This window comes from Dendrobates tinctorius, unplaced genomic scaffold (genome assembly GCF_039654945.1).
Source record: "Dendrobates tinctorius isolate UK_male_01 unplaced genomic scaffold, ASM3965494v1 ptg000011l, whole genome shotgun sequence".
Lineage (NCBI taxonomy): Eukaryota > Metazoa > Chordata > Amphibia > Anura > Dendrobatidae > Dendrobates > Dendrobates tinctorius.
Window position 1 is genome coordinate 90,048,146 of NW_027361679.1, and position 12,748 is coordinate 90,060,893.

The window sequence follows — 12,748 nt, forward strand, 5'->3', positions numbered from 1 at the left end:
ATGTCATGCGAGCAATGACACAGTGCCGATATCACTGAAAGGGCATTGTGGAGGGCAGGATGAAGTATCGGGAAACCCTAGGAAGAAAATAGCTTCCCTTGTGTGAGGAAAGTGAAGCTTGGACATCATGGGACCTTCTAAAAGGATAGTTCCTCAGGAACACTGTCCAAAGCTAGTGTTTTGCTAAGCAACACATTTGCAGCAGGTGATAACAGCCAAATGGTCCTCTATCAAGCATTAAAGATGCTTGTCACAAAGTAGTGGAGAATATGCTGTTCGTATTTTACATAGGGAACTGTTTCATTTACAAAGGGGTTGTGAAATTAATGGATAATCCCTTTAAATGATAATAAACCTTGTTCCAGTGACAAATGATACCAAAAGATCTGTGAAGTAAAAATATTTTCCTTATACTGACATATACTCTCTCAGTGGAAGGCACAATTTATACAAATGTGTACAAGGATCATAATAATCCATTTGTTAGAGGCACTCTATTAACTATGTTACAATAACACAACATTCTGCACTGTGCTACTAAGCTTAGTTAGTACACCCCCCTTAGATCTACCCATTAGACCTGCTCTTACAGTGTACCTGTCATTTAAGGTAAACTTTAAGCAGAATATCCATGTCTGCCTCCAGTTCCTATCATCTCCATTGCATTTTATAAACAGCAACCGCTATCAAATCACACAGCAACGTAAGAAAAAGAAATAGTAAGAAGAAAGAAAAGGGGGAAGAAGAAAGAAGCAAAGAAAGAAGAAAGAAAGAAGAAAGAAGAGGAGTGTTCTGCCCATTCTGTGCAGCAAGTTATTTTTAAATGTTGTTCCAGCTATCGCCAGTAGGTGTCATAGTTGCCCTCTTTCTTATTCATATGTTTGGAATCTTCTGTTTTCCGAAATGGTTAACTGTTCAAAACCGCCCTTCTTCCTTCTCTGGTCAACAACATGTAACCATTTTGAGCCAGTCTTCTGAGTACAGTAGCTCACATGTGCTCAGCTTAGCTCTCTGCAAATCACTGCTTATACAAGCGGATTCCGTTTTTTCCTGAATCATCCACATTGTGTACAATAATCTCTGAATCATCCATATCTGTGTTCAACAATCTCTGATATCATCTACAACTTTGTACAACAACCCCTGATCTCATCTACTACTGTGTTCTACTATACCATCTGTTATCATCTCCCAATGTTGTCCATATCATCCCAATAAATATAGTCTTAAGCACCCATACAGTCTTGTTTCTGAGAGTGGATGAAGGATTTAGCCGTATGCTGGAATCCACACAGCGTCATACGTGGAAGAAGGCAGAACAAGGAGGAAGAAGAAAGAAACAAAGAAAGAAGAGGAAGAAGAAGAAAGGAAGGAAGGAAGAAGAAGAGGAGGAGGAAGAAGAAAGAAACAAAGAAAGAAGAGGAAGAGGAAGAAGAGGAGGAAGAAGAAGAAAGAAAGGAAGGAAGGAAGGAGGAAGAGGAGGAGGAGGAGGAAGAAAGAAACAAAGAAAGAAGAAAGGAGGAAGAAGAAACAAAGAAAGAAGAAGAGGAGGAGGAAGAAGAAGGAAACATATTTCTCTGATACAATATGTTTATTATTTTCACATTTACCTTTGATTCAATTAAAAAATAATTAAAACAATGCTTACTCTTTACATTTTTCCTTAAATAAACAACATAGATTCAGACAGCACTTCTCTGTTTTGTTGAAATAAGTATAAAAAAGGGAATACGGAAACTGGATGTGTTACCTTACTTAACAATAAATCTGTGTACAATATTTAATATATCTCATAGACCTAACGAGACTGCTATAGATACTGTGAAAATAGATTCCATCATGAGAATATCAGGGAGTTAAACTTTCTAAATGAATATACAGACATATGGACATGGACTTTTAAAGATAGGTACACCAGCCTAATCAAGTCTAAGAGATCTATTGATTAATGCACGTAGTTGCTATTGTGAAAGTGCAGGTAGCAAAGGCTGAACTGCCTCACGTTCATTTTTATTACAAACTGTCCATAAACAGGAGAATACGCAGAGTTTATTAAAATATTTTTTTCAATAAATACTGTACATATGTATACCCAAATATCTTATTTCATTCATACCTGGATCTAAGATGAACAAATACGCAGAGGCTGTTGTCTGGATCCCATGCGCAATAGGGGTCACGTGTTTCCAGGCAACTTCTGTAACAAAAAAAGTCACAATTACAAATGTAATTAAAATTGGGTGTAGAAAATAACACGTTTTGATTACACATTGATCATATTGCTTATAGTAAAGGGGTTTTCACAAAAACAAAAGTTCATTTTATTCACTAGATCTCGGAATGAAAATAATTTCCAGAATAGAAAGTAATTAAAAATAATGTTCCTGCACTGAGATAATCTTACATATGTGCCCGTACTGTGTAATGGCTGTGTCTGACTGTACAGGGACATGGTCTGATCATACCACAGCTCCTGGGCAGGGGACGACACAAAAGAGTATACAGACATTACAGCATGGAATCACAGCTGATTCTATTAGGGGGGTAAACCATTTCACTGCCTGTGTTTATGCAATGTACAAAGAAAGAATCACCTGTGATCCCCTCCTGTAATGTCTTTTGCTTCTTTCCCTGCCCAAAAGATGTAGTATGATCAGACCATGCTCCTGCACGGTTAGACACATTACACAGTACACAGCAGGGGCACATTTATAAGATTATCTCAGCACAGGGACATTTTTTTTAATCACATCCAATTGTGGAACTTATTTTTATTCCAAGATCTAGAGCTCACTCCAACAGCTATCCAATGTATATGGCCCACTTAAATGGTACATGTCACCAGGTTTTTGCTACCTAACCTGAGAGCAGCATGAAGTAGAGGCAGAGACCTCTGATTCCACTGATGTATCAGTGAATGGGCTGCGTAGTTACGTTTTCATGAAATCACTGTTTTATCAGCAAGACATTATATTTATATATATATATATATATATATATATATATATACACACACTGCTAAAAAAAATAAGGGGAACACCTAAACAACAGAATATAACTCCAAGTAAATCAAACTTCTGTGACATCAAACTGTCCACTTAGGAAGCAACACTGATTGACAATCAATTTCACATGCTGTTGTGCAAATGGAATAGACATCAGATGGAAATTATTGGCAATTATCAAGACTCCCTCAATAAAGGAGTGGTTCTGCAGGTGGGGACCACAGACCACATCTCAGTACCAATGCTTTCTGAATGTTGGTTGTGCTTTCACACTCGTGGTAGCATGAGACGGACACTACAACCCAAACAAGTGGCCTGTCTCCTGGTAGCGCCTCCAGCCTCTGCACACTATGCTAACAGACACGGCAAACCTTCTTGCCAAAGCTCGCATTGATGTGCCATCCTGGATGAGCTGCACTACCCGAGCCACTTGTGTGGGTTGTAGAGTCCATCTCATGCTACCACGAGTGTGAAAGCACAACCAACATTCAAAAGTGACCAAAACATCAACCAGAAAGCATTGGTACTGAGATGTGGTCTGTGGTCCCCACCTGCAGAACCACTCCTTTATTGAGTGTGTCTTGATAATTGCCAATAATTTCCATCTGTTGTCTATTCCATTTGCACAACAGCATGTGAAATTGATTGTTAATCAGTGTTGCTTCCTAAGTGGACAGTTTGATTTCACAGAAGTTTGAATTACTTGGAGTTATATTCTGTTGTTTAAGTGTTCCCTTTATTTTTTTTGAGCAGTGTACATGCACACCACCAAGAGTCCATACATTGTACACTCAACCACACCACACAAAGACATATCCGTTCACATCATTGGGCTGTCTGTGTCATACAGAACGTCCAAAGAAACACCATCCTGGTGCACCAAAATCCCTATGACAACACTTACTGTCTTGTGTTGTTAGGGGGTCAATTGGATGCTCACTAGTGGAAATGTGGAACTTAATGCCTTCTAAGTTGTGCCTGGTAACTGTCTACAGATTTAGGAATTAACAAGGTACCCTAACCTTACATTTTATAGATTTTTTTTTACTTTCTTAGTAACCGATCATGAACATCTGAAGGATTGAGCCTGCAGGGAGCTCTCGTGCTGCTATTATATGGCTATCACAAGGATTTTAACCCCTTCACCCCCAAGAGATTTTCCACTTTTGCTTTTTCCTCTTTCTTCTTTCAAGAGCCATAACTTTTTTCTATTTTTCCTTCCACATAGCCGTAGGAGGGCTTTTTTTTGTGGGACGAATTATACTTTTGAGTGACACCCTTCAATCAACCACATAGTGGGAAAAAAAATTCCGTTAGTTGAAATTGCAAAAAAAGCGCAATACCACAATGGTTTTTTGAGTTTTATTAGTTAAGATCTTCACTATATGGTAAAAATGATTGGGCAATATGATTCTCCAGATCGGTATGAGTATGCAGAAACCAAACATGTATAGGTAATTTTTTCTAAGTGGTGAAAAAAAATCTGAAATTTGTAAAATAAATTTTTTCCTTTTGTCACCACTTTTCAAGACCCATAATGTTTTCATTTTTCTGGGTATGAGGCTGTTTGAGGGCTTACTATTTGTGTCCTGAACTGATGCCTTTACGGATACTATTTTGGGGAACATACAATGTTTTGATTGCATCTTATTTAATTTTATTGCAATGTTGCAGAGGCCAAAAACCCCCATAATGCTGGCCTTTTGATTTTTTTCCTCAATACGCCCTTAACCTATTGGACTAATTTACTTTATATTTTGATATATCAGAGTTTTACGAATGCAGTGATACCAAATATGTGTATCTTATTTTTTTTACTAGCTTAATGCTATCATCAGTGTAGCCCTGGGTACGTGCCCAGTGTTCACCCCCCTAATATCGGCCCTAAGTCCAACTACGCCCTGACAACTGAAGAGCATCCTTCCGGCCACATTCTGGGTACATAGGTATGGCCTTGCTCAAAGCAACTGTATTGCGTGAGGCCGGAAACAGTCTAGTTGGAATGTGGCCGGGAGTATGCATAAGGCCAGAATCACACTTAAAAAAAAAAAAAAAAAATTGGTGCAATTCTCTCGGCTGAGAGTTGCACAAATGTTCTCCGTATGGTCATGTGTGTGTAATGCATTTGCAATGCGATGATGCGATTTTCTCACACCTGTGTATGACATGCATATGGCTTTACATTTCTCACTGATTTTCCCCATTGAATTTAATGGCTCAGTGGGCTGAAATGGGGAAAATGTAAAATAATGTCCTTTTTTTGCTTTTAGAAACTCTTACTTTATACATCCATTGTGTCTATCACAACGTGCAAGAGGCACTTTCACCAAACATCTGGGGTACACCACTAAGAGAGATCCCGACTCCTTGTCAACTTCCAGACCAACAATTCTCTGTTCTTCTTCCTTCTCACCACATCTGCAAACAGGCAGAAAAAGTTGTCAAGCTTCTATGTTATGCATCTGGTATATCTATAGTATGTATCTGCTATCTATATATCTCATATCTACACTCTCACACTCCTTTTCCCATCTTCCCACTGAAGATGTTTAACTGTTTCAATAAAACAGGGTTCCCCAACTCCAGTCCTCAAGGCCCACCAACAGATCATGTTTTCAGGATTTCCTCAGTATTGCACAGGTGAAGCAATTATCACCTGAGCAATACTGAGGAAATCCTGAAAACATGATCTGTTGGTGGGCCTTGAGGACTGGAGTTGGGGAACCCTGCAATAAAAGACTGGATTTTACAGACTGGTGAGTGCCATCGGTTTTCCTTTCTTACATGGTTTTAATTGTTTTATTTTGAATGGGGCGGTGATTTGAACTTTTATATTTTTTTATATTTTTAAAAACTTTTTTTTTACTTTTAGCATGCTTCAATAGTCTCCATTGGAGACTAGAAGCTTCCACAACCCGATCGGCTCTGCTTCATAGAGGCATAGCTCCCAACCATCCCGATTCTCGCGGGACAGTCCCGTTTTTGACCCCCCCACCCGCGTCCCGCCCAGGACTCTATTTTTCCCGCACTGCACTGAGTCGCCACGCCCCCCCATGCACCGACCCCATCCTCTCCCTCCCAGAGAGACCCACCGCAGCCTGCAATGATGTCCTAGGCTGTTCTGTGGCTGTGCACACAGGACCTGTGATGAGGTCACAGGAGGGGAGGAATCAGGGGTCACATGATCAGGGGCCTCAGTGTCTGCAGTACTCTGCTGTGCTGGTTGTCATGGTGTTGGATGAGGTGAAGCTTCATTGTGGGGTTACAATGTGGATGTAGCAGAGCCGTGTGTGTACGGGGTGTACAGAGCAGAGCCGTGTGTGTACGGGGTGTACGGAGCAGAGCCATGCGTGTAGGAGCGGAGCCGTGTGTGTACGGAGCAGAGCCGCGCGTGTACGGAGTAGAGCCGCACATGTACAGGGTGTACGGAGCAGAGCCGCATGTGTACGTGGTGTACGGAGCAGAGCCGCGTATGTACGGGGTGAACGGAGCAGAGCCGCGTGTGTACGGGGTGTACGGAGCTGAGCCGCGCGTGTACGAGGTGTACGGAGCAGAGCCGCGCGTGTACGAGGTGTACGGAGCAGAGCCGCGCGTGTACGGAGCAGAGCCGCGCGTGTACGGGGTGTACGGAGCAGAGCCGCGCGTTTACGGGTTGTACGGAGCAGAGCCGCGCGTGTACGGAGCGGAGCCAAGTGTGTACGAGGCATACAAAGCAGGCTTTTCCCGCGGACACAGAAGTGCACGGCGGAGCCCCGAGCAGCACTTTAAAACTCGCACATGACGTTCCACCAGAAGTGACGTGCTAGAAGCTGACCGGAAATGAGGTAATTTCATGAGGAGATTGTGACGGAACCATGGAGGCACTTCAGGGAATGCTTCAGATCCATCACCGTGTCCTCCTCCGACAGCGCGGACAGCGGGATCGCCTTGGAATCGGGGATGCCGGCCATGTGAGTGGATCATGATATGTCCCACACCGGGAGGCTCAGGTTCGGCATTACAATGGGTGCCGAGCTGCTATAGTATCTTTATAGAATCTTTCTTTATTTCTTTCTTTCTCTCTCTGTTTCTCTCTGTTCTTTCCTTCTCTCTCTGTTTCTTTCTTTCTCTGTGTTCTATCTTTCCCTCTCTTTTTCTCTCTCTAAACTTTCTTTTTTCTCTCTCTCTCTGTTCTTTATTTCCCCTCTTTCTTTCTTTTTCTTTCCCTGCTTTCTTTCTCTCTGTTCTTTCTCTTTCTTTCCTTCTTTCTCTCTCTTTGTTCTTTCTCTGTCTCTCTCTGTTCTCTTCCCCTCTCTTTCTCTCTCTGTTTTTTCTTTCTTTTGTTTCTCTCTCTCTGTTCTTTCTTTCCCCTCTTTCTTTCTCTCTATCACTCTGTTCTTTCTTTCTCTCTTTCTCTGTTCTTTCTTTCCCCTCTTTCTTTCTCTCTATCACTCTGTTCTTTCTTTCTCTCTCTGTTCTTTCTTTCCCCTCTTTCTTTCTCTCTATCACTTTGTTCTTTCCCCTCTTTCTTTCTTTATCTCTCTGTTCTTTCTTTCTTTTTCTTTTCTTTCTCTCTCTCTATTCTTTCTTTCTCGCTCTGTTCTTTCTTTCCCCTCTCCCTCTTTCTTTCTGTTTTTTCTTTCTTTGCCCTCTTTCTTTCTCTCTGTTCTTTCTCTCCCTCTGTTCTTTCTTTCCCTTCTTTCTTTCTATTTATTTCCCCTCTTTCTTTCTCTCTGTTCTTTCTCTTTCTTTACATCTTTTCTCTCTCTTCTTTCTTTTTCTCTCTGTTCTTTCGCTCTCCCTTTGTTCTTTTTTTTCTGTACCCTCTTTCTCTCTCTATTCTTTCTTTCTCTCTTTCTTTTTTTTCTTTCCCCTGTTTCTTTATTTCTTTCTTTCGCTCTGTTCTTTCCCCTTTCTTTCTCTTTCTCTCTTCTTTTTTCTGTCCCCTCTTTCTTTCTCTGTGTTCTTTCTTTCTCTCCTCTTTCTTTCTCTCTGTTCTTTCCCCTTTTTATTTCTCTCTCTGTTCTCTCTTCTTTCTCTCTCTGGTCTCTCTTCTTTCTCTCTCTGTCCTTTCTTCTCTCTCTCTCTGTCCTTTCTTCTCTATCTGTTCTATCTGGTCTGTGGATTGTCCTTGACTGTTCTCACCATTCTTCTTCTCTGCCTTTCTGATATTTTTCTTGGCCTGCCACTTCTGGCCTTAACAAGAACTGTACCTGTGTTCTTCCATTTCCTTACTATGTTCCTCACAGTGGAAACTGACAGGTTAAATCTCTGAGACAACTTTTTGTATCCTTCCCCTGAAAAGCTGTGTTGAATAATCTTTGTTTTCAGATTATTTGAGAGTTGTTTTGAGGTTTTGAGGAGCCCATGATGCCACTCTTCATGGGAGAATCAAATAGGAGAACTATTTGCAAGTGGCCACCTTAAATACCTTTTCTCATGATTTGATACACCTGGCTATGAAGTTCAAAGCTCAATGAGGTTACAAAACCAATTTAGTGCTTCAGGAAGTCAGTAAAAAGTAGTTAGGAGTGTTCAAATCAAGAAAATGATAAGGGTGCCCATACTTTTGCACCGGTCAAATTTTGTTTAAATGCAGATTGCACATTTTCTGTTAGTACAATAAACCTCATTTGAATCCAGAAATATAACTGAGTCTATCAGTTATTAGATATATGAAACTGAAATAGCTGTTGCAAAAACCAAAATTGTTATAAAGAAAAAAGGTTAACATTAATAGGGGTACCCAAACTTTTACATATGACTGTATCATCGCACCAATAAGCCATAGACTACTGGACTTTACAGTCTGTTTATTTGGGATGTGAAGAAGGTTTAGCTGTATGCTGGAATCCACATAGCCCCAGACGTGGAAGACGGAAGAACACTAGTGATCAGTGTCAGGCAGCTGCTGTCAAGGCTAATAAAATAATGGGATGCATTATAAGAGGTATAGATGATCATGACAAGAACATAGTTTTGGTTCTATACAAGTCACTAGTGCGACCACACTTAGAATACTGTGTACAATGATGGTCTCCAATGTATAAGAAGGATATAGCTGAACTAGAGCGGGTGCAGAGAAAAGTAAAAGGTTATGAAGGGAATGGGTGGACTCTAGTAACAAGATAGGTTTTTAAACTTGGGGTTATTCAGGTTGGAAAAATGAAGGTTTAGTGGCAATCTTATTACTATGTACAAATATATGAGGACACAGTACAGAGATTTTCTAACAATCTTTTTTACACCCTAGACCTTTAACAGGGACAAGTGGGGCATCCTCTACATCTAGAGGAAAGAAGGTCTAAATCACAGTAGGCGATTCTTTACTGTTAGCGCAGTGAGACTATGGAACTCTTTGTCACATGATGTCGTAATGGTTGATTCATCACTACTAAAATTCAAGAAAGGTCTGCATGCCTTTTTTTGATAAATATTATATTACAGGTTATAAGTACTAGATTCTATGATGGGAAATTGATCCAGGGAACTAGTCTGATTGACATACAGTATGTGGAGTCGGGAAGGAATTTTTCTCCTAACATGGGGCCATTAACATCTGCCTCATGGGGGTTTTGCCTTCCTCTAGTTTGATGTTAGGTTATAGGTTGACCTCAATAAACTATGAAACCATGAAATACATTTCATATGAGTCTTGAATAATACTTTTCAGGATAAAACCTCTTTAATTTGAATTCAGAAACCTAGCTTCTGTCATACCTGTCGGCAGGGTATGTCTGGATCTCTTCGAGCAGGATACTGTTTTTGTATATATCGCTTTCAAATACACCCAGTTTGGGAGTGAGAAGATACTTTAGGACAATTCCAGAGTTGGAGCCAAGAAAAATTACAGTTTCATTCCCCAAAAGACCAGAAGATGCATCCACAGCAATGTGTGATAGCAGGTCCCTGAAAAGTTACACAACAGAAATTTACTTTTGATGAATTTCTCAACTGCCATTTTCCCACTAAAGACACCATGCTGCATTTTGCCATATGACAATTAAAGCTCAGAACATGACATCATGATTTATTGTAATTTTGTAAATTTCAATTGTTTAATTCCCATAAAATACTAGTACTAATAATAATAATAATAATAATATACAAGACAGTTTCATTTTTTCTGTTTGCCGGCATACCTTTCGAACATATGCCAAAATTACACACTTTTTCTATACTTAGGCCTTACAGTCTATGTACACTTTTGACTTGTATAATGGCAGATCAAGAAGCATCACAAACATATCGTGACCACAGGCGACATGACCGCTGGCCATCCCTTTAATTCATTTGTTATAACTGTGAATATTTCACCAGTGAACTTACTCATACGCTTGCACGAACAATAGTGGACATCTTTACTCTTTCAAACCCATAAAAAAGAGAAATCATTTACATTATTATTGCATTCATATAACAATTTATTATTTGCTTAATTTATCTTATGCAAATAAAATAGTTCAAAATTGAAAATAATGTTATGGTGGTCAGCGTGATTGTATGGGCTCAGGGAAAATGGCATCTTAACTCCAAAAGGACTTGCCCATTTTGGCCAATTGGGACAAAGCAAGTTTTTCATCGATGTAGCTGAATAAGGGCATGTTTTTTTTCGAGATGAGTATTTGTCAGTGGCTGGATTTTGAGGCATATTACTAAATGTTTATTAACTCATTATAGGGCTAACTTATCCCAATTCTCACCCAAGTTGTATCCATACGTCCCGGCGATTTTGCTCGCACAGAGTACTGTACACATGTGATTGCCGCCAGCTGTCATCTGATTCTGACAGCTGACACCTGCCACTCAGGGCCAGGAGTGGTCCCACACTGCTCCTGGCACTTTAACTCCCTAAATGCTGCGATTGAACTCGACTGCAGCATTTCGGTAACCGGCAGTCGTAAGACAGCCTCTCTGCCCTTGGATTGGAGACCTAGCAATGTCATTGCGTTGGTCCAGATAGATGCCATGGTGATCTGCTGGCTCTATGCTGAGTGCTTACACCGGGGATTCCGTGTAAATTTTTGAAATATGTGATTCAGACAGAAACCCCGGCGGAAGATTTTCTATAATGAGGCAGATGGAGGCACTGTGGATGCCGTCTGACCTGTGATCCGGCGGTGTCCATCTTTTTAGGCTTGCAAAAAATGCCATTGACCAAAGTTTTGTGAACTTCTGAAAAGGACACTGCTGAACAGAGGCCAGACGGAGTCAAGAATAAAGCCCCCGTTACACACTGCGATATCGCTAGCAATATCGCTGTAAAGTCACCGATTTTGTGACGTAGCAGCGATATTGCTAGCAATATCGCTACATGTGATACTTACTTCCGACCGGCTCCCCCGCTGATTATCGCTGGTTGCGCGAGAAGGTCCTGGATCATTTCTCGTCGTCAGCTTCCTGCTGGGCTTCCTGTGGCGCTGACGAGCGACGCGTGGACGCGGGCGGAAGGACGTCAGGATCGCCGCGTCTGACAGGTAGCGACCCCCGACCCCAGCGATGTCGCTGGTGATATCTGCCTGTGTGGCAGCTCACTAGCGACCACTTAGCGATGCACCAGCGATCCATATCATTGTCGGGATCGCTGGTGCATCGCTAAGTGTAACGGTAGCCTTACTTTGCTGCCTACTTATAGTGAATGGATCCCTCGGGGGATTCATCTGTCACTTCACTCATTTAGATGGAAACCCCAAAGTAAGTGGTCAGCGTTGAGCGCCATATACACGTGATCCCAAACATTATGTAAAATGTTCCTAATAAAAGCTTCAACTGAATCCACAAAAAAAGCAAGTCCCCACTCAGATCTGTCATCTGTTAACGGAAATATAGGGGGCTTCCACATTGCTGGTAGCACAAAGGCTCTGGAAAAGCTAAATGGCGCCTCACCCACCAAATGAAATTCAGCAAATTCTCCGATCCCAAATCCAAATGCAACCCTCCCTTCAGAGCCCCAGTGTGCCTAAAGAACATTTAGCGCCCACATGTTTGGCATTTCTGTGGTGATGAGAGCCCACCTAATTTACAGGTGCGTGTCTCCTGAAGCATGAGCTGGAGACAACGTACTGGTGACTGCAATGTGCTGGTCACTACAACAGCAGTTGGGCAAATTTTCACTCCGCAACATCCACTATTGCTTGTTTCTGGAAAACACCCATGGAGTCAAAATCGTCAGTACATCTGTAGATAAATTTCCAAAGGGTTAAAATTTCCAAAATGTGGTCACTTGATGGGGGATTCTGCTTTTCTTGCACTTAGTGGCTCTTTTTATAGAATCCGCAAAATAGTCTAGGAAAATCTGCTCTCCAGGAGGCAAATAGCGCTCTGTCCCTCCCGAGTCTCTTCGTATGGCAAAGCAGTACTGTACTGCCACATATGGGATATTTCTACATTCAGCAGAAATTGTGGGACAAATTCTGGTGCCATTTTTGCCCATTTCTCAGTGTGAAAATGTAAAACTTGGGGCAACACACAACCTTGGTGGTAATAATGTAAATTATTTTTTATTCACTGCCCAATGGTATAATAGTTTGACACCTGTGGTGTCAATATAATCACTGCACCCTAGATGAAATTATTGAGAGGTTTAATTGGTAAAATGGGATCACTTATGGGGGGGTGGGGTGTTCTGCTGTTCTGGCACCTCAGGGGCTCTGCCAATGTAACATGGCACTCTGAAACAAGTGCAACAAAATCTGCACTGTAATATGGCACTACTTCCCTACTGAGCTTTGCACTGTGCCTCAAAAGTAGTTTTCAACCACATA

At 41.3% G+C, this 12,748-nt stretch overlaps 1 protein-coding gene across 1 annotated transcript in view; it reads right to left on the reverse strand.

Moving 5' to 3' along the window:
- Positions 1-12,748, reverse strand: part of LOC141048731 (semaphorin-6B-like) — a 65,202-nt gene that overhangs the window by 27,111 nt on the left and 25,343 nt on the right. Inside the window, exons 4-6 of the mRNA XM_073544647.1 lie at positions 9,705-9,893; positions 5,286-5,423; positions 2,117-2,197 (exon numbers count right to left, since the gene is read on the reverse strand). Of these exons, the coding sequence (XP_073400748.1) occupies positions 2,117-2,197; positions 5,286-5,423; positions 9,705-9,893 (408 nt within the window). The remainder of the gene's footprint in view (positions 1-2,116; positions 2,198-5,285; positions 5,424-9,704; positions 9,894-12,748) is intronic.